At 46.8% G+C, this 21,960-nt stretch overlaps 1 protein-coding gene across 3 annotated transcripts in view; it reads left to right on the top strand.

Moving 5' to 3' along the window:
* LOC140546812 (spectrin beta chain, non-erythrocytic 1-like) overlaps positions 1-21,960 on the top strand; it is a 92,539-nt gene that overhangs the window by 55,333 nt on the left and 15,246 nt on the right. For all 3 annotated transcript variants that reach the window (XM_072670220.1, XM_072670222.1, XM_072670219.1), the window contains 19 exons: positions 668-759; positions 1,860-1,940; positions 2,030-2,145; positions 4,892-5,004; positions 6,773-6,960; positions 7,993-8,110; positions 8,288-8,446; positions 9,993-10,295; positions 10,580-10,733; positions 10,921-11,791; positions 11,915-12,052; positions 12,632-13,388; positions 14,234-14,436; positions 14,520-14,610; positions 15,076-15,222; positions 16,641-16,904; positions 19,596-19,820; positions 21,110-21,199; positions 21,417-21,695. In XM_072670220.1, the coding sequence (XP_072526321.1) occupies positions 668-759; positions 1,860-1,940; positions 2,030-2,145; positions 4,892-5,004; positions 6,773-6,960; positions 7,993-8,110; positions 8,288-8,446; positions 9,993-10,295; positions 10,580-10,733; positions 10,921-11,791; positions 11,915-12,052; positions 12,632-13,388; positions 14,234-14,436; positions 14,520-14,610; positions 15,076-15,222; positions 16,641-16,904; positions 19,596-19,820; positions 21,110-21,199; positions 21,417-21,695 (4,389 nt within the window). The remainder of the gene's footprint in view (positions 1-667; positions 760-1,859; positions 1,941-2,029; positions 2,146-4,891; positions 5,005-6,772; positions 6,961-7,992; positions 8,111-8,287; positions 8,447-9,992; positions 10,296-10,579; positions 10,734-10,920; positions 11,792-11,914; positions 12,053-12,631; positions 13,389-14,233; positions 14,437-14,519; positions 14,611-15,075; positions 15,223-16,640; positions 16,905-19,595; positions 19,821-21,109; positions 21,200-21,416; positions 21,696-21,960) is intronic.

Below are 21,960 nucleotides of genomic sequence, written 5' to 3'. Positions count from 1 at the left end.
CCCTGTGAACAACAACAGAAATAGGCGATGGACATTCAAACCCAAAGCTTATAGCTGAATGCAGAGTTCCCATGGCTAGCTGAGCAGCACACTAGGGCTAATGTAGCTAAAAAGTGGCTGATAGCATTCCTCAATGTCCTCTTCTTCCCTTATGCTGCAAACGCCCCACTTGTGTAACGTAGGTGTGACGCACTTCCCAGTGATGAGTGGAAATTGGCGAGGGCGTATAAAAAAGCAGTATTGAAAAAGGCCTTCTACACTCCACAATACCCCTCCTTTCAATGTACCAATGTACAATCCCACTGCGCAGTCCAATCACAGGCAGGGCTTGTTATTTATAGTTTAGTGTTGGAGGGATGAGTTCTCAGCTTTTTAAGGATTTGGAGGTGGGGCTAATTTATGACCAGATAATTTAGATTGACTACACCTCGTTAATTAGTATGCATGGATTAGAAAGGGCTTAAAGTTTCCCTGAAGCGATACATGCATGGCTTTTTTAAGATCTGCAATTATGAATGGATTGACACTGCCCGGATTAGTGGAGCAGGGGTGCTGCTGTGGGGGTGCTGTAAAATATCCGTACGGAGGGTAATGTGGTAAGTGCTCGTGAAGCATAAGTGTGCGGTTCCTTTGTGTCAAACTCAATTCGTGAATTTCTGTCTGACAGATTCAGGACATTAGCGTCGAGACGGAGGACAACAAAGAGAAGAAGTCTGCCAAGGATGCCCTGCTTCTGTGGTGTCAGATGAAGACTGCAGGGTGAGCGTAGATATGTAGTGGTTTTGATTGTAGCGATGCCAGGTGGGGTAGAGTCTCAAAGCCGTGGGTGTCCGAGGCCCCGTCCACACATGTTGATATGAGCTTTTTTCTGTGTAGAAGCCTTCTGTCCACAACATCCTGACATTTTAGGTGACTGAAATCTGTAAGAAAGTGGTGTTTGTTTTAGTTTTTTTTTAAACTCCTGTTTTCAGTGTTTTCACACAGACAAGGAAAACTAACATCACAAGGTTAACTTGCACACAGTTGTTGCATGTCGTCACAAAGCATCTTTACAGTGATCCAGGGTAGCGGGGAGTCAAGTCAGGTGACCCCGGCCAGAACAGTAGGAACAGGGCAGGAGCATTGTGAGTTTACACAGCAGGAGAGCTTGGACCAGAGGGTAGGCAGGCACCAGCAGCCAACCACGAATGGACTCGCACTAGCAGCGAGCAGACAGAAGGAAGCAGACCAGGACATGGGGCTGAGAGAAGGAAGGAGACACTGAAGAAGGGGTTTAGGAGTATAGATAATCTGGCGTAGGGTCTGTAGAGGAAGTAGTTAGAAAGACTGGAAAAATGACTAGGACACATAACATTTTTCGATTGTGTTAACCGGCAGCTGCAGTTTTAAAGCATGTTTGGAAGTCTGTCCAACACGGATGAAAGGAGGACATTTCTACATGAAACTACTCCCTCAAGGGTTTTAACCAAACCTTGCTGAAACCGTTTAAATGAATTAACTTCGAGTTTTAGCGGCCTAGCATTTTTAATCCCAGACATGAGTAAATCTGTCCCACTGTTCAGCTCTGCGTTCACTCCGGTTCAGATTATCTCTCGGTTTATTGGTCGTCTTGTTAAAAATCACACATGATGGGCGGAGTTTTTCAGATGGAGTTGAACATGTTTAAACTGGGGCATCAACCTCAGCCAATAACACGTCAGGAAGCCGTTTAACATTCCTTTACACACATTAATAAACGTGGAAATGCGATAATGGTCTATTGGAAACGAAGACGCCGGAACAATATTGGGAACAATCATCATTTTAACCCTTTATTCTGTGTCTGATTCCTAACGATGAACTCTTTTGTCCTGTTGCAGCTATCCAAATGTCAACATTCACAACTTCACCACCAGCTGGAGAGACGGCATGGCCTTCAACGCCCTTATTCACAAACACAGGTACATAAACTCTGTTTGAGGTGTAGCCTGTTGTGATATACAGTTCTGGATATATCTCTCTCTCTCTCTCTCTCTCTCCGACACCGCAGACCTGACCTGATAGACTTTGACAAGCTGAAGAAGTCTAATGCGCACTACAATCTGCAGAACGCCTTCAACCTGGCCGAACAGCACTTGGGCCTCACAAAACTCCTGGATCCAGAGGGTGAGTCTGCGGCTCTACTGCACAGCAGACGTTTATACCATCCAGGAACTTCAGTCTTTTCCAGTGACCGCTCCTCTGTTCATAGATAGTGCTTCACTTTATGAGTCTGCGGTGCCTAACTGTGACAAGACGTCCAGAAATAGAGCCCTGAACAGCATATGGTGTGATAGAAAGCACATTGTTCCTCGTTACTAAGGCGCTCCTTGTGGCCCAGTGTTGGAGGCTTCATTGTGCCCTATATCCAGAAGTAGGACAGAGCGCTGACAGGTTTGCAACAGCTAAGAAGAGCAGAGGGTGAGAAAATGGACTCTCCTTACACAAAATGGAGGCGTCTCGTAGGGCTAGGCGGTATATGGGTTGTTAATCGGTATCATGGTTCCCCCAATACAGATACCACAGAAGTCTGACCAAGTGAGCCTGACCAATCACAGGCGTTTTTACTACACTCCTAATAATAAAGGTTCTTTAAATGGTTCTCTTTGAGGAATACCATAGAAGAACCATGTTTAGTTCCATAAAGAACCATGTTTTAATTAGAAAGAACCTACATCTGATGGTACATCTTACGGTTCTTTACTAGTTAAAAGGTTCTTTACGTTCACAAACATCTTTGTTACAAACATGGTACAATACTGGTTCTTCTACAGCATCACTGAAAGAACCATGTGAAGCATCTTCATTTTTTTTCAAGAGTGTAGGTGCTGTAAGTACGCTAGATGGACAAAAGTATTGGGACACATGCTCATTCATTGATTTTTCGGAATTAAAAAGGATGATCCTACTTTTGTTGGAATAACTGTCTCTACTGTCCAGGGAAAAAGGCTTTGTACTAGATTCTGTAGCATAGCTGTAAGGGTTTGATTGCACTCTGCAGCATTAGTGTGGTCAGGATATTGGATGATTGCCACTCCACCTCATCCCCACCTCCCCAACTCGCCCCAGAAGTATTGGATGGAGCACCACCATTATTTTAGAGAACTCATCTCTTCCACCTCTCCACAGCTCAATGCTGGGCCCTCTAGCCCAATAGTATGTGCTAATAGGGTCATGATGTTGATCTGCTCCAGAGAGTCCTATTCTATTGGCAGTACTTCTCTACAGGGACTCGACAAGCTGTTTGTGTATGTTTGTGCATTTGCACATCTGTGTCAGCAATGGGTGCAACTTAAAATAGCTGAATGCATTCGTTAGAAGGGGTGTCCACAAACATTTGGACACTCCTCACCGATGCCTCTGATAATAGTCCATAGTGCATTGCGTTATAGGTATAGGTTGTCTTGGCAACTGTAGTGTCTACCCTTATTCTCGTTTGCTCAGTATATATATATATATATTTTGTATTAATGAGCCATCTGTAATAAATACGAAATATTTTGCCAAGAAGTAAAAAGGAAAACTGCCAATAAACATGTTTTCCTCCCCAGAGCGAGAGAAAAGTCTGGATGCAGAGATCAGGAACAGTAAAGCACAGTAAAGTCTTCAGCGCTGTTCTCCTGCAGCTCGTTCAAAAATAATGTAGGCCAGTCTATAGCCATGACACATTAGGAGTGTTATAGGCATATTGCATGTACACTTTATGGACAAAAATATTGGGACACACCTCTTAACCATTGAATCCAGCTGTTTCATTCAGTCCTATTCAGCCACAGATGTATAAACTCCAGCCTCTAGTCCTGCAGTCGGCCTTTCTTACCCACATCAGTGAAAGAACGGGAGGTTCTACAGAGCTCACTGAACTCCAGCGTGGTTCTGTATGTAATAGGAGACACCGCTGCTGCACCAACAACAACAAGTCAGCTGGTGAAATTTAGACCTTCTCTCCTAGATCTTCCTCCATCAGCTGTGAGTGGTGTTATTATTGAACAGTGGAAGAGTTTAGGAGGAACAGCTCACAGAGAGCAGCTCAGTGTCCACCGAGTGTCTGTCAGACCACGTAAAGTTACAGAGCGGGGTCAGGGCCGAGTGCTGAGCTCAGAGCAGAGTGCAGAAAAGCCTCCAACTGACTCAGTAACTGCAGCAGAGCTCCAGACCTGCTGCTGCTGCTGGTAGAGCTTAGAGCAAAGAGGTATCAGCTCCATATTAATAATGTATATGGGTTTAGAATAGAGGGTCAGAAAAGCTCCTGTAGGTGGAATAGTGTGGAGGTGTCCCAATACTTTTATATTTCCTTATGTGGCAATAAAATTGTAACTCTGCTATCTTATCTATGTTTTGTCTCATCGTAGCTGAAAGTGTAGTGGTCTAAACTGCTCATTTAAAGTCGGGGAGTCTAGCATGGTCCAAAAACAACACCACTTCTCCTGGGCTTGGTCCTTCACATGTCCGTGACCTCAGGGCCGCAGTTGCGCACACCTGCAGCTGTTATGGGGAGGACGCTTAGCAGCGCATTCCTTAATAGAAGTTTGGATTTCTGCATTACAGCAGAGTCCTAATTCCGTTTTCACGGCAAGTGTGGTGTCCTGATGAGAGCTCAGCTGGAGTCGTCAGAAACCTGTGGAGAGAGGAACAAAGAGCAGGAGCGTGAGAAAGCGCTGGAGCATTGTTCTGTGTGCTAAACAGTAGACCGCTCAAACGGCACACCTCAGACATCGCCTTCACAAGGCTTCCCTCCGTTTGTGTCTGTGCAGAAACAAGGAAGCCAGGCCCGGGTGTTTAGTCTGGAGGATCGTATTTGATGCTTGTGATTTCGGTGTGATACGTTGAACTGAAGCGTTTGTGTGTGTGTGCATGGTTGTGTGTATTGCAGATATCAGTGTTGAGCATCCCGATGAGAAGTCAATTATCACCTACGTTGTCACCTACTACCACTACTTCTCTAAGATGAAGGCTCTTAAAGTGGAAGGGAAGCGTATTGGAAAGGTGAGATGGTCCAAATCTAAAGCCAGTTAAAGTTGCCAGCCAACCAGGGAGTTAACCAGGCAGCCAGTTGGATAGTCAGTGAGCTAATTAGTCAATAAGCAGGTCAGTCAGCCCACCATGCAGACAGACAGACAGTCAGTCAGTCAGCTAGCCCGTCAGTCTGTTGACTGGTCAGCTACTAGGCCAGTCAGTCAGTGAGTCAGACAGTCAGCCAGCCCATCAGTCAGTCAGTTAGCAGGTGAGTCAGCCCACAATTTGGACAGTTAGTCAGTACCCCATCCAGCCCCCAAATACTGTTAAATGGTTAAATAAGTTTGGAAAGCAGTTTAAATAGTGGCTGAGTCGGACAGCCAGTCGGACAGACTACCAACCAGGGAGTTAACCAGCCAGCCAATTGGATAGTCAGTCAGCTATCCAGCCAGACAGTTGGACAGGCAACCAGTCAGCCAGTCACTCAGCCAGTCGGACAGACAGCCAACCAGGGAGTTAACCAGCCAGCCAGTTGGATTGTCAGTCACCTAGTCAGTCAGTAAGCAGACCAGTCAGCCCACCATGCAGACAGTTTAGCAGACAGTAAGTCAGCCAGTAGACAAATCAGCCCCTAGGCCAACAGCCAATTGAACAGTCAGCCAGCCAGGGAGTTAATGAGCCAGTCATTTGGACAGTCAGCCAGCCATTCAGCCGGACAGTTTGATAGTCAGTCAGTCAGTCAGTCAACCAGGGACTTAACCAGCCAGCCAATTGGATAGTCAGTCAGCTAGTCAGTCAGTAAGCAGGTCTGTCAGCCCACCATGCAGATAGTTTGGCAGACAGTCAGTCAGCCAGTAGGTCAATCAGTTGGCTCGTCAGCCACTAGGCCAATTAGTCAGGGAGTCAGGCAGTGAGACGTTCAGTCGGTTGAACAGCCAGTGAGTTAATCAGCCAGTCAGCCATCCAGCCGGACAGTTTGATGTGCCGTCAGTCAGTCAGTCAGTCAGTCAGTCAGTCAGCCAGCCCACCAGTTGAATAACCAGCCAGTTGGATAGTCAGTGAGCTAGTCTGTAAGCAGGTCAGTCAGCCCACCATTTAGACAGTCAGTCAGCTAGTCAGTCAGTCAGTTGGCTGGTCAGCCACTAGGCCCGTCAGTCAGACAGTCAGGCACAGTCAGCTAGCCAGTGAGTTAACCAGCCAGCCAGTTGGATAGTCAGTGAGCTAGTCTGTAAGCAGGTCAGTCAGCCCACCATTTAGACAGTCAGTCAGCTAGTCAGTCAGTCAGTTGGCTGGTCAGCCACTAGGCCCGTCAGTCAGACAGTCAGGCACAGTCAGCTAGCCAGTGAGTTAACCAGCCAGCCAGTTGGATAGTCAGTGAGCTAGTCAGTCAGTAAGCAGGTCAGTCAGCCCACCATGCAGACAGTCAGTCAACTAGCCAGTCAGCCTGTTGGCTGGTCAGCTACTAGGCCAGTCAGACAGTGCATCAGTCAGTCAGTTAGCTGGTGAGTCAGCCCACCATTTGGACAGTCAGTCAGTCCACCATCCAGCCAGACAGTTGGACAGGCAGCCAGTCAGACAATCGGCCAGTCAGCTAATTGCAGTCTTGATCCCTTTAAACGAAGCACACCGTTTGTCTTGGCCCATAACTTTCAGAGACGTGTATCGTAACGCTCTGCAGGAACACTGCAGGAACGCTAGCATCTCTTAGCATTCACTGCAGGAACGCTAAGAGAACACTGACAGCATTATGTGGTTACGGTGTACAGGCAGTGTTCACACTCCCATTTCTTGGTCACAGGTGCTCGATAACGCCATCGAAACTGAGAAGATGATCGAGAAGTACGAGTCTCTGGCCTCCGACCTTCTGGAGTGGATTGAGCAGACCATTATCATTCTCAACAATCGCAAGTTTGCCAACTCTCTGGTGGGAGTTCAGCAGCAGCTTCAAGCCTTCAACACCTACCGAACAGTGGAGAAACCTCCCAAGTGAGCTTCAGCAGTTACTCAGCTTGTAAAGCACATCATAACTTACAGTCCTGAGCACAGCTGTTCATCTGTGAGACACAGGTCGCTATGATAGTTTACATACTGATATAGCTGCATTTACATGCAGACATTTGGGATCATGATATTTTGAGACACAGGCCAAACACAGCAGCCGTACACAGCAGACTGTAAAACCTACGACCGCAGTACTCTTAATACAAAGATTTTTGCTTCAGCTGTGATGATACATTCATGATACATTCAGTAAAGCATATTGTCGTCATTATATAAAGGTATCATAGTGTTTTCCACCTCTAGGCTGGGTTAAAAACTAATTTAAAAATAAATAAATAAAAATAAAATATAAAAAAAAAATACAAAAAAATTAAAAATACAAATCTTTACATTTAAAAAAAAAAATAATTTATATTTACTGATGAATAAAACATTTTGGATTCTAATATTAATAAATCCTAAATAATCACAGGTATACAAATAATGTAGGTCAGTCTTTAGCCAGGTCACATTATGAATATAGTCGTAATAGTAGTATTTTCTCTGAATTGTACAGCTCTGTTATTGATCACATTAGTCTAAACTATAACGTAAAGGCATGGTTCAAGCCTACATGCCGGTATACTAGGCTTCATAGCTTCGGATCAGTGTAACTTACAGACAGGTACACCTATCAAAAAATGTCCATTATACATTATACATATACATAAAATATATTAAAAAATAATAATAATTTACATTTACTGGTGAATAAAGCATTTTGGATTCTAACCAATATTAATAAATCTGAAATAATCACAGGTATACAAATAATGTAGGTCAGTCTTTAGCCAGGTCACATGATTAATATATTCATAATAGTAGTATTTTCTCTGAATTGTGCAGCTCTGTTATTGACCCTCATCAGCTCTTCTGAGTCTCTTTAGTACAAACACTGATCGGACCTATCGCATAGGCTTCATCTGCTGGTCACATTGATTGGGTGTACACTGTAACCTGTTGCTTTTTCTGTGGCAGGTTTACAGAAAAGGGCAATCTGGAGGTCCTCCTGTTCACCATTCAGAGCAAAATGCGAGCCAACAATCAGAAGGTCTACATGCCTCGAGAGGGAAAACTCATATCAGACATCAACAAGGTGAGCGCTGCCAATGCCTGTGCTTTCATCCCAGATCTGTTAAACACCGTCTCCTGATTGCAGAACATGATCTCTGCACCAATCACCAGCTGTTTACAACTGCACATGTGCTGACTCTCCCAGGTGGCTGGTGCTGTATATTATGACTGATTAGTGATTGTGTGTGTGTGTGTGCAGGCCTGGGAGAGGCTGGAGAAAGCAGAGCACGAGAGAGAGCTGGCTCTGAGGACCGAGCTGATTCGCCAGGAGAAGCTGGAGCAGCTCGCTCGCCGGTTTGACCGCAAGGCAGCTATGAGAGAGACGTGGCTGAGTGAGAACCAGCGCCTCGTCTCACAGGTAGGTCATACGGCCGGTGCACCCCCTACATGAGACCGGCCAGATGATGGATCTGATCTTTTTGGGGTTGCTTTGGTCTGATTCTATTGGTTTTAGTTAAAGCATCAGTAAGTTACAGACTGTGATGTTATGTAGAATTGTGTAAATGTGTACTGTATGCAAAAGTATAAGCACCCCTGGTCAAATTCAATGTTTAGCAAATTTGTTATATTAAAATACCTCTAGAGAGACAACCTCTGCACCTCCTACTTATGGTTTACTCAGTATCAGTATCAGTCCAATACTGGTCAAGCTCACTGGATCTGATATCAGGGGGAATAAAAAGTATATAATCTGTATCATTAGTCTAATCTATAACATAAAGGCATGGTTCAAGCCTACATGCCGGTATACTAGGCTTTATAGCTCTGGATCAGTGTAACTTACAGACAGGTACACCTATCAGAACAAGCTGCAGGAACACATGTATGACTGAAACATGGTCAAATTTGCATGAATATCTAAATTCTGCTGATTTTAAATTACATAAATAAATTTTGACATATTTAAGTAGCCTGTTCTGTAAATAATATGGCATATGAGTCAACTGTGTCACACAAATTCCTTGAAATTTTTAGGCGAATAAAGTAAAGATAAGATAAGATGGGAGAATCCTTTATTAGTCCCACAGCGGGGACATTCACAGTGTCGCAGCAGCAAAGGGAGAGCAAGATATTCAGATGCAAAATGTAGATAAATTGCCAATATATACACAATTTAAATAAGATAAGTCAAAAACAATATTATTTACAGATTATTTACAGATAAATTACAGAAGTTATGTCAAACTGTCAAAAATCATACAAAAAAAATTGGCCCGGTGGAGTTAAGAGAGGGGGAATGATGGTATCGGACTGCTGTTGGTATCGGCAAACGCTCAAGTTTGCAATATCATCAAGAATTAATCAATATCATAAGAATGAATTTTAATGCACTACTGTTCATTTGTTTAATTTTATACATATTGTATATGCATGTTTAAAGTACCTAAGCATGTTAATTTTGTCCCAAATTTGAAATTCAGCAATAAATAAAATACATTTATTCTGTTCTACAATTTCCAGATAAATGGCGAGCGAGAATTTGCAACTACAGAGTTTGTGAATTTTGTCATTTGTAACTTTTAAGCACACTTAAGCACAGTAGCCCAGTTATCTTAAACATTCAGCCATAAAATACATAAAAAAAACAAGATGTGGAAATGTCATTTGTTTTAAGTAGTTAGTATCTACTGTGTACTTAACATCTGTACACACTTAGATTTGCAGTATCAGGCCCAGCTTCGTACTTGCGTTAGCTCTGAGCAGACCCTTGTGGCCGTTTGTGGTACTGCTGTGATGAACCTGAGCCTGCATGATGACCAACAAGGCTCTGAGCGCCCTCTGAAATGTCCATCAAGCTCACAGACCTGGCATTTTAGCCCAAGGTCTCACATTTAGCCTTAAAAAAAAACAGCAGTCCTCTAACCCATAACCCTGCCTCCGATCCCTCTAACGTTTCACAACAGGACAACTTTGGCTTTGACCTGCAAGCCGTGGAGGCGGCTACCAAGAAGCACGAGGCCATCGAGACGGACATCGCCGCGTACGAGGAGCGTGTCCAGGTGGTGGTGGCCGTGGCTGGAGAACTGGAGGCGGAGAACTATCACGACATCAAGCGCATCACGGCCCGCAAGGACAACGTCCTGCGACTGTGGGACTACCTGCTGGAGCTGCTGAAGGCTCGCCGGCAGAGGCTGGAGCTCAACCTGGGCCTGCAGAGGGTCTTCCAGGAGATGCTGTATATCATGGACTGGATGGATGAAATGAAGGTCAGTTTGGCTTGGATGGACAGTTTTAATAATAATGAGTGGGGGCAGTGTGCTTCATTAGGACACTTTTTTAAACACATTTCTATAATTATCCATTAAAATGACACAATTAATGGGGTGTTTAACACTCATCCAGACATCGGGCCGTCGTGTCTGCTTAGCTTGTTTGATTAAATATGTTAAATTTTGATCACCTCTAGTGTAGAAAATCTGTGTTTACCTTTATAAAGCACTTTACAGTATATTGCCTAGCTGTGTGCTGAGCATGTGGCTTGCCTCTGCAGATGCTGCTGCTGTCTCAGGACTATGGAAAGCACCTCCTGGGCGTGGAGGACCTGCTACAGAAACACGCTCTGGTGGAAGCAGACATCGGCATACAGGCCGACCGCGTCAAAGCCGTCAACGCCAATGCACAGAAGTTTGCTGACGACAGTGAGGGTGCGTTCATATACTGCACTGCTTATATACTAGGAGTGGTTATAGCCAATCAGTGATGATCTGATGATTCTCATCATGATATAGATGTTATGGTTCAATATTATATGATCAATCATGTTCAAAACAAAGCTATTGAAGAAGCCTTACCAGACTTGCTAACTTCATAGCGAGATGTGTTTCCATGCAGGCTACAAGCCATGCGACCCGCAGGTGATCCGTGACCGCGTGGCCCACATGGAGTTCTGCTACCAAGAGCTAACCCAGCTGGCAGCCGAACGGCGAGCCCGGCTGGAGGAGTCGCGCCGCCTCTGGAAATTCTTCTGGGAGATGGCAGAGGAAGAGGGCTGGATCCGTGAGAAGGAGCAGATCCTGTCGTCTGACGACTGTGGGAAGGACCTGACCGCGGTGGTGCGCCTCCTCAGTAAGCACAAGGCCCTGGAGGACGAGCGGAGCGGGCGCGCCGGACGCCTGCAGCAGACAGTGCAGCAGGGCGAGGAGCTGGTGGCCGCCGGCCACTTTGGCGCTGAGAAGATTCGCCAGCGCATCACCGACGTCCAGGAGCAGTGGGCTGGCCTGGAGCGCCTGTTCGCTGCGAGGAAGACCAGCCTGCAGGAGGCCTGCGCCCTGCACCAGTTCCAGGCCGACGCCGACGACATGGACGCCTGGATGCTGGACGTTCTGCGCATCGTCTCCAGTGCCGACGTGGGCCACGACGAGTTCTCCACGCAGACGCTGGTCAAGAAACACAAGGACGTGGCTGAGGAGATCACCAGCTACAGGCCTGTGCTGGACGCGCTGCACGAGCAGGCCAAGACGCTGCCTGAAGAGCAGGCTGGCTCGGCAGAGGTAAGCGGGCGCCTGACGGGCATCGAGGAGCGCTACAAGGAGGTGGCAGAGCTGACCAGGCTGAGGAAGCAGGCGCTGCAGGACGCGCTGGCGCTGTATAAGATGCTGAGTGAGGCGGACGCGTGCGAGCTGTGGATCGTCGAGAAGGAGCAGTGGCTCAACGGCTTGGAGATCCCTGAGAAGCTGGAAGACTTGGAAGTGATTCAACACAGGTGAGAGATGTTATTATCGGACAAGGTTAGGGCAAGTCACAAGTACCTATAGGACAAGTCAAACCAGAGGGATCTGCTGACTTGTCTAATGATCATTACGGTATATGTATCTGTGTGCTTCAGGTTTGAGAGTCTGGAGCCAGAGATGAACAGCCAGGCCTCTCGAGTGGCGGTGGTGAACCAGATAGCTCGCCAGCTAATCCACAGTGGTCACCCCAGTGAGAAGGAGATCAAAGCCCAGCAGGACAAACTCAACACCAGGTGACCTGTCTGCTCCACTCATGACTTCTGATGAACCTGAGAGTCAATTGCAGCTTGTAATAATTGTCTAAGAAAGGATTTTTTAAAAGACTATTTAAAAAACACTTACTGCCCACTACTGGTACCATTTAGAGAGGCACTCACTTGTCTTCATGGTGCCTGTGGGTCTTAATAAAGTCTTTACAAAAAGTCCAGATTGTCTGAAATGACATTTTTACAGTTTTAAGGTCATAAGACCTCATAAATTGCCCATAATCAGAAACTGTGGTCTTAAATTAGAGGTATTCTGTATTCTGTATTAGGTATTCTGGTTGGAGACCAGACCAGAAATAATATTTTTGAGATGTTTAAAATCCCCCAAAAATCCCAGTAATGGGTAAATGCAGTGCCTGATGCAAGTCAGTGAGGCACACACTCGCATAATGCTACTACGCTGGTGTCACTGCCCTTCTAACAGAATCTGCTCAATGGTGGACCTATGTTGGAGCACCACTGGAGGACCTAATATACTGGCAGCTTAGTTTATATCAAATAAATTAAAATTTAATGATCATTAAAAGATCATTCGTCTTTGTCCAGGTGGAGCCAGTTCCGTGACCTGGTGGACAGGAAGAAGGACGCCCTCAACTCCGCTCTGGGCGTACAGAACTACTACCTCGAATGCAATGAGACCAAGTCCTGGATCCGTGAGAAGACCAAAGTCATCGAGTCCACCCAGGAGCTGGGCAATGACCTGGCCGGCGTCATGGCCCTTCAACGCAAGCTGACCGGCATGGAGCGCGACCTGGTCGCAATCGAGGACAAACTGGGCGACCTGGGCAAAGAGGCTGACCGACTGGCTGAGGAGCACGGGGACCAGGCTCCGGGCATCAAAGGTAGGCTGGGCGAGATCAAGGACGTGTGGGAGGAGATGAAGGGCACCCTGCGTAACCGCGAGGAGTCCCTGGGCGAGGCCAGCAAGCTCCAGCAGTTCCTCAGGGAGCTGGATGACTTTCAGGCGTGGCTGTCACGCACCCAAACCGCCGTGGCCTCTGAGGACAAGCCCAACACGCTGGCTGAGGCAGAGAAGCTGCTGGCCCAGCACGAGGGCATCAAGAACGAGATCCGCAACTACGAGGAGGACTACCAGAAGATGAGGGACATGGGCGAGATGGTCACCCAGGGCCAGACAGATGCGCAGCACATGTTCCTGAGGCAGAGGCTGCAGGCGCTGGACACCGGCTGGAATGAGCTGCAGAAGATGTGGGAGAACAGGCAGAAGCTGCTGTCGCAATCACATGCCTACCAGCTGTTCCTGAGAGACACCAAGCAGGCCGAGGCCTTCCTTAACAACCAGGTGAGAATCTGAGAACCTTTGACCAGAACTGTGAGGTTCTAGACAACTGGGTCAGAACATCTCAGACTGGTCTTGTGGGCTGATTTTCCAGTGTGCAGTGGTCATTTTTAGTATCTACCAAAAGTCTTATCCCACAGAAGATATATATATATCTAAATATATGTTTGTGGACACCTATTCAAATGAATGCATTCAGCTACTTTAAGTTGCACCCATTGCTGACGCTCACGGCTTGTCTAATGCGTCTAGAGAAGTACTGCCAATAGAATAGGACTCTCTGGAGCAGATTAACATGAGCCTATTAACAGGCTATAAACAGGGGTATAAAGCCATCAGCATTGAGCTGTGGAGCAGTGATGGATGGTGATCCATCTAGTACTTTTAGGATGAGGTGGGGTGGTGATCATCATCCAACATCCTGACCTCGCTAATGCTCTTGTCAGATCCTCACAGCAGTGCTCCTCCAAAATCCAGTAGAACCAAAAGCAGGATAAAGCAGGTGTCCCAATACCTTTGTCCATATGGTGCATGTCTGTGTAGCATTTTGTCCACCCTTACTGTAAAGCGTGTCCAGCATCCCAGGCAGTCCTGTGTCCTGCATTATGCATGTACAGAGGTTTGAGCACCTTCATGAATATGCACAGTGCACTCCTCAGTGTCCTCAGAACGCGAGAGGCTTTCTACTCCGTTATCAGGATCTAATGTCATCAGGATGCTGAAATGTCTGGTTCTGATGCTAGTGTGCACTGCAATACAGGCTCTGCAATACAGTCCTCAGAGAAACGACATGCTTCCATGATCTCTTGACACTCGTTCACTCTCCTCCTCCTCCTCCTCCTCTTCAGGAGTATGTTCTGGCTCATACTGAGATGCCGGACACCCTGGAAGGAGCCGAGGCAGCCATTAAGAAGCAGGAGGATTTCATGACCACCATGGATGCCAATGAAGAGAAGATCAACGCCGTAGTGGAGACGGGTCGCAGGCTGGTCAGCGACGGGAACATCAGCGCCGAGCGCATCCAGGAGAAAGTGGGCTCCATTGATGAGAGGTGAGCTACTCTACATTCTCAACAGTAATGGGAGGCTGTCATTATTAGCAGTTGGGTAAGAGCATGGGCGTGTGTGATTACAGGCATAAGAAGAACCGTGGGGCAGCCAGTGACCTCCTCATGAAGCTGAAAGATAATCGGGATCTCCAGAGGTTCCTGCAGGACTGCCAGGAGGTGAGCTGTTGTTGTTCTGCAGATGTTTGACCTAGTATATGATTATTTCCATAGTCTGTAGACGTATACTTCCCTTTCACCACTGATGCAGATGCTGTGATGGGCTTTAGCCTGGTCCAGAACTGTTAGAGCAGAGATGCTTGAGTAGGTCAGAGCTTCCTATGTCCCATGAACATTGAAATACCTTTCAAACCAATGCTACACCTGCAATTTCTGCCCACACAAGCATTTCTATCATGTTCCTGAAGACAGAAGGCTCACACACACTTTCAGCCCCATGCAGAATACAGGGACGGCCTTGGTATGCATGTAATTAGTATGAAGCTGACAGCAGTATAAAAAGTACAGTGCTGTTGGGGCATGGTGTGTGTGTGTGTGTGTGTGTGTGTGTGTGTGTGTGTGTGTGTGTGTGCACATTCAGACACTTGCTGTGAAAGTCCATAACCGCCCCTCTTTTGCGCGCAGCTGTCTCTGTGGATCAGCGAGAAGATGCTAACGGCACGGGACATGACGTACGACGAAGCGCGCAACCTGCACAGCAAGTGGCTGAAGCACCAGGCCTTCATGGCAGAACTGCAGTCCAACAAAGAGTGGCTGGACAAGATCCAGAAGGTACAAGGCTCGATTCATCACAGCCTCACTGCAGAAACTGCAGATTTGGGTGGGGTGTGGGTTTGGGTTTGGGTTTGATATTGACCAGTACCGGTATCGGTGGTTCGGGTTCAGGTTTCCAGTTCATTCCTGTGCAGACCTTTATCCTCAACCCAGCCCTTAAGGTCCAGCTGATGGTCAACATCTGCACTGGGTATTGAGGGGCAGATGTGCTGAGGCTTTTGTGCTGAAAGTTAATAAGAGGAGCAGAGAAGTTCAGAAGCAGTATTTCGAACAGCTTAATAACTGAGATTAGAGGATGAAGACATGTTATTAAAAGCCCTGCTTGTTTATGATATTAATTACTGATGTGATCACAGTTTTATTACTTTTCCATTTATTAAACCATTTGATTATTTTATACATTTAGTATTTTGACTTTGTTTGTATTTTGACCTTACTTTGATTTTACCTTTACAGTTCCACATTACTATACATTGTTTTAATAATTTCTTGGATTTTACTTACTTTCATTGCTAATAACACTTTTGATTTTACTTTTAGCATAAATAAATACATTAATTATTTAATAGATGGAATTGTTGTTATTATATATATATTTTTTTTTACTTTTTTATTCTCAAAATTGTTTTATATTGCCGTTTTTTTAATGCACGGTTTTATTTGTGAGTATACGTCTACCTGTTTTTTTTTTAAAGCAATTCGAAAGGTGTTATTAATATTATTGTTATTATTATTATTATTATTATTAGTAGTAGTAGTAGTAGTAGTAGTAGTAGTATTGTTATTATTTATGTTAAGTTTGGGGTGCTAATAGGATGCATTCTGCCCAAAGCTGTATGCTATGTATGAGCCTAAATGCACAGATTTTAAGAGAGCTGTGCAAATTGTATAACAAGCATCTAAAGGAGGATAGTGTGCAGCCCCAGACATATTTTGTAGGGATAGATCAACACTGCAGACTCCTAAACATTACCATCAGAGAATGTCTGCACCTGCTGTCGGCGGTGTAATGTCAGTTATTAGCGCCTTGAGCCCACCAGATGGCGCTCTGAAACACAGCGTCGAAACTGGATGGGGATTAAAATAGTCGATACCTGATCCATTATTACAAACAACCCAAATGGCTGGATCAGTTTGGGACATTTCTAATGTTTTGGACTAAAGATTCGGTGACCATGTATTGATGAAATTTTGTCTATAAATGAATAACTATTGATTAATTGACCAGATTATGCAAATTCACATTTTTAGAGTAGTGTTACAAGACTGTGGAAGGTCTAGGTGGGAAATGCCCTCATTCGGAGATCTTTGGGAAGCCTCTAATCATTAAAGCCATTCTGTATGAGGCTGGATCTCCTGCACCAGGGCTGGGTCTCACCCTGCAAATGACCTCCTCTCTCCTCTCCTCTGTAAAGGATGGCACGGCGCTGGTGGCTGAGAAGCCCGAGACTGAAGCAGTGGTGAAGGAGAAGCTGGAAATGTTGAAGAAGACGTGGGACGAGCTGGAGTCCACCACCCAGACCAAGGCCCAGTGCCTGTTTGACGCCAACAAGGCTGAGCTCTTCACCCAGAGCTGCGCCGACCTGGACAAGTGGCTGTCCGGCCTGGAGGGCCAGATCCAGTCAGACGACTTCGGCAAAGACTTGACCAGCGTCAACATCCTGCTGAAGAAGCAGCAGGTATGAACACATGTTTCTGCCGAGAGCTTTCATCCTACCTGTCTGTCCACTGTCTGTATGCACACTGTGTTTTAGCAGAGTAGCTTTAGTGTCCGCAAACTTCTGACACTAACATATAGGCCATGTAGGGGTGTGAGAAAGTATTGATATATCAAAGTATCGTGATTTCTGTGCTGTATTATCACAAAGATATTAATAGAAGCATCAAGAAACATTGAATTTGATGAGCCGGTGAGTTCATAGACTGGCTTCTTTAGTTTTAAGGCAGTTCAGAAGATGGAAAGGGAGGCATGTCCCCTTGTATCCCCCCTCAGATCGAACCCTGGGTGTGATGCAAAGTATCCTCTGAACTGTTGATCTGCTGATCTGCACCAAGAGCTCTTCCAGCTTCAAGTACGGCTCGGCTCGACCCGCCATCCTTTAAGATCCATGGAAGACGAGCGTCCAGACTTTTCTCTGTCCTGCACCGAAGTGGTGGAACGAACTTCCCCTGGGTGTCCGAACAGCAGAGTCCAACGCTCGCTGTCCTCAAACCCAGACTGAAGACCCTCCTCTTCTGAGAGTAGAGTATTATGGTCTCCATATTGACATATTGAGTGTTTAGTCTAAGATTAGAGGGGTCTTTTGGACTTTAGCCGATGCAAACTAGCTAAGGGTATTTTCTGAGTGACAGTGAAGCTCTTCTGTAAGTCGCGCCTTCAGTGCGAGAGGTCCCGGACGAGCCCCCAATTATTATATTACGGCCAGCTCGTTCACAAAACACTCAACATAATAAGAGGGGGGTTAATTTCAACACAAATCTAATTTAATTAATTAAAGTAACAAAAGAAAACCAAACGAGGGTGGCCTAACAAACGAAGGGAAGGGTCCAAAGGGTGAGAGAGAGGGAATCTGGAGGAGAGCCTTATATGCTCTCACAGTTGTCCTCAATCAGCAGTCACCTAAACAGCACCCTGCCCAAACCTCTACACTGCCCCCGCAGGTCAGGCAGCGTACCCACACTCACAGTGTCGTAGCAAAACGTACTTAACTATTTGAAGTCTCATTAATTACCTTTAATGTGAATTTCATCCTGGCTACAAAGCTGAGCTGATGCCATCGCTAGTAAATAGAGTGCTGGACTAGTTGCTGTGTTCAGGTGACTTCACTGTCTCTGCAGATCTCCTGAGTTCAGCTCATTCATTGGTTCATTCATCGCTGGTGCCGGAGCATCAGTTAGCAGCTCCCACTAGCAGTTACATAACCACCACACCCCCCTCTCTCCCACAGTTACGCAATCTCTCTCTCTCTCTCTCTCTCTCTGTTTCTCACTCGCTCTTTCTTGCGCCTCCGTGGTGTCGGAAACCACTCCGGCGCCCGAGAGCGTGTGTGTGTGTGTGTGCACGCACGAGCGGATGTGTGAGAGAGGAAGCCTGAGCGCGAGAGTCCGCAGGGAATGCAGAAAGAAGAGAATGCCGATAGTGTTTAAGCCGGTGCCGTGTGAGTGCGTTCAGTCTGGGTCTGTGTGGCGAGAGGGTATTAGACTGGTTCTTCTCCTCCTGCTGAGGAGATCACCCGACTGTCTGAGACGAGGAGAGCAGAGAAGCACTGAGCGCGAGAGGGATGGGTGTGTGTGCACGCGAGAGAGTGTGCGAGAGGGAGAAAGCATGCAGTGCATGTGTGAGAGATGAGGAGAGCGGGTTTGTAGAGATTCCTCGTCTGACCACCTCTCTCTACCTCGTCCTCCTGTTCTCTCGTATGCTCCTCTTTTCTCTCGCGCCTCTCGTTTCTTCTCACCTCCGCTCTTTTTTACCTCATCCATCCTGTTCCCTCCATCTCCTCCTTTCATCTTCTCGCTCCTCTTTTTCTCCTCTCCTCTCCATTCCTCTTATCTTCTCCCTTTACTCCTCTATTCCTCTCCTCCTCGCTCATTTCTTCTCTTTACTCTCTTTAACTCTTCTCCCAACTTTCCCCTCTCTCTCCCCCCGTCCTCCTCTCGCATCTCCTCTTTTCCTGTCCTTTCTCCTCTCCTCTCCTCCTCTCGCATCTCCTCTCGCATCTCCTCTTTTCCTTTCTCCTCTCCTCTCCTCTTTTCCTTTCTCCTCTCCTCTCCTCTCCTATTTTCCTTTCTCCTCTCCTCTCCTCTTTTCCTTTCTCCTCTCCTCTCCTCTTTTCCTTTCTCCTCTCCTCTCCTCTCCTCTTTTCCTTTCTCCTCTCCTCTCCTCTCCTATTTTCCTTTCTCCTCTCCTCTCCTCTTTTCCTTTCTCCTCTCCTCTCCTCTTTTCCTTTCTCCTCTCCTCTCCTCTTTTCCTTTCTCCTCTCCTATTTTCCTTTCTCCTCTCCTCTCCTATTTTCCTTTCTCCTCTCCTCTTTTCCTTTCATCTCTCCTCACCTATTTTCCTTTCTCCTCTCCTCTCCTCTTTTCCTTTCCTTTCATCTCTCCTCTCCTCTTTTCTTTTCTCCTCTCCCCCCCTTTCCTCCTGCCTCCTCTCCATCCTTCTCCTCCACTCCTCTCTGCTCTCCTTTCTTTTCTACTTCTTTCCATTCCCTTTTTCCTCTCCTGCTCTCTCCTCATCTCCAACTATCTCCGCCCCTCTACCTCTCTTCTCCTCTCCTCACCTTTCTCTGTTTTCCCCCTCTTTCTTTTCTCCTCTTCCCTCCTGTTCTCTCCTCTCCACTTATTCACGCTCCTCTCTCGTGTCCCCTTTCCAGATGCTGGAGAGTCAGGTGGAGGTGAGGCAAAAGGAGGTGGAGGAGCTGCGTTCGCAAGCCCAGGCGCTCAGCCAGGAGGGCAAAGGCTCGGACGAGGTGGACGGCCTGCGACGTGGCGTGGAGAGCAAGTTCCAGCAGCTGCAGGATCCTCTGAAGAAGCGCAAGAGCAACCTCATGGCCTCCCGGGAGATCCACCAGTTCAACCGCGACGTGGAGGACGAGATCGTGAGTACAGCACTCCCGCACAGGGCGTGGACCCACAGGAAAGTTTTGGCTTTAGTACTGAGAACGATTTTTTTCAGGAGCTTAAAATTCTCAAAATTGATAAAATCAGCCGTTATAATGGAGGAAGGCACCGGGTAGCCTGCTTAACCGCATGCCTGTGCCGGCCACCATCGCTTACGACTGATGAGGGAAGAGAGCAGCGCCATCTACCCTCCCGGTACGAGCTTGGCCAGTTGTGCTCTCTCTGACTCCGGCTGCTGATGGCTCAATAGACCCCTGAGCCACTCTGAGCCTCTGAGAAACCTTTCATTTATCACTGGGGGTCTCCCAGATCAGCATCCTTAAGGCCTAGTCACACCAAGTCTGGTTTTTCGGATGAAAAAATTCCACACATATATTAACAATGTCTTTCCCACCGAGTCAGTAAACTGACGCACTGCGGCGCAGTCGTAGATGATGGTTCAGTCTGAGCCTGCTCTATTTTATTTACAAATGTGCTCCCAGACGGCAGCAGAGCAGCTCCTCGTGTCTGGACCATAAACCATAAACTGTAGCTTCCCTCGCCGATGAGCACTCGAGTAGAGGGAAATTAAAGAAAGCAGAAGTGGACAGCGTTGACATTTCTGAGCGCTGTGGAGGTTCTAGCCTCATTCACTTTCTGTGAATAGGCCTTTACTCTGAGAAGTTTGATAAATATGGCACATATGCAACCCTTGAAGAACCCTTGAAGAACCCTGTAGTTACAGTGTACAGCAGTGTTTTGTTGGAAGCTTTTATGTCGGTGTGAATTCAGCTACATCCAAACAGTATTGCAGTTCCTCCTTACTATGTTTGCACGTCCCAGCATGCACTATTTTCCCTCCAGTGCTTGTGTATTTGGGACACTGCCGTAGGAGAGTGCTAGCATTGCCGCAGTGGCAGCAGCACCCCGGGGTTTTGAGAATGTAGGTGAGAGCAGGTAGAAAGAGCCCTCCTGCTTTCTAGGCTTAGCTCTTAAGCCTGGTTCTGCTGACAGGAGGAGGAGGAGGAGGAGGAGGGGAGCAGCAGGTACGGTGGTGGGAGTGGTCTCTGCGCCGTAATGACCGTATCGACCTCATTCAGGCACAATCACAAGGAGTAGCTTCATTAGACACTTTAGACTAACTGTAGTAGACTAACTGAACGAGGCGTTTGTCCGGTCGAACCTCGACCTGAATCTGACCAGCGACTGGGCTGCTGACCGGAGAGCCTAAAAAGTAGGGAATGAGTCATAATTGTGTCATAAATTCAGAATCTGTCCTTTTTTTCAGCTTTGGGTTGAGGAGAGAATGCCAATGGCCACGTCTACAGACCATGGCAATAATCTACAAACCGTCCAGCTGCTCATCAAGAAGAACCAGGTGGGTGTGACTGAAGTGAGGAATCGTGGGCCCATGTGTTATTAAGGCTGAAATAACTGCGTGTTGAATGAGCATAAAAGAAGGACAAGCCTAAAAAGTAGATATTTGGACATGACCGTTCCCCTCTAACCAAATAAGCCCCCATGTGCGCTAATGACCATTATCCAGTCAGGACCACTGGAGCACTGAATAAGCTGTGGCAATCTGCTGTGTGCAGACCCTCCAAAAGGAGATCCAGGGTCACCAGCCTCGATACGACGACATTTTCGAGAGGAGCACGCACACCCTGAAGGACGACAGTCCGGTCAGCGCGGTGATCCGGCAGCGGTTAGACGATCTTCAGCGCTTGTGGAACCTGATCCAGCAGGAGGTGGGAAATCGCCACAACCGGCTAGAGGAGGCGCACAAGGCCCAGCAGTACTACTTTGATGCTGCTGAGGCTGAGGCCTGGATGAGCGAGCAGGAGCTGTACATGATGTCTGAAGAGAAGGCCAAGGTGAGGAACATGCCACCTGAGTGGGAACGCATTTATACCTCCTACACTTACATGCTGATCCATTTCCTTACTCCTATGGTGGCAGATTTGAAGATAAAGAGCAGATGAAATGTAGTATTGTGATATTTATTCATTATTTATTTATTATTATGGTGCTTGCATCATCAAATCTTGGCAACATCTTCTTTTATGACTGATAAACTTCATCTTCAGTGACTCGCCCACTCTCTCACTGGGTATTTCTAACTGTCTCTTGCTCTTTTCC

Source organism: Salminus brasiliensis, chromosome 24 (genome assembly GCF_030463535.1).
Source record: "Salminus brasiliensis chromosome 24, fSalBra1.hap2, whole genome shotgun sequence".
NCBI classification, from domain to species: domain Eukaryota; kingdom Metazoa; phylum Chordata; class Actinopteri; order Characiformes; family Bryconidae; genus Salminus; species Salminus brasiliensis.
This window is presented reverse-complemented; position numbering and strand designations above follow the sequence as displayed.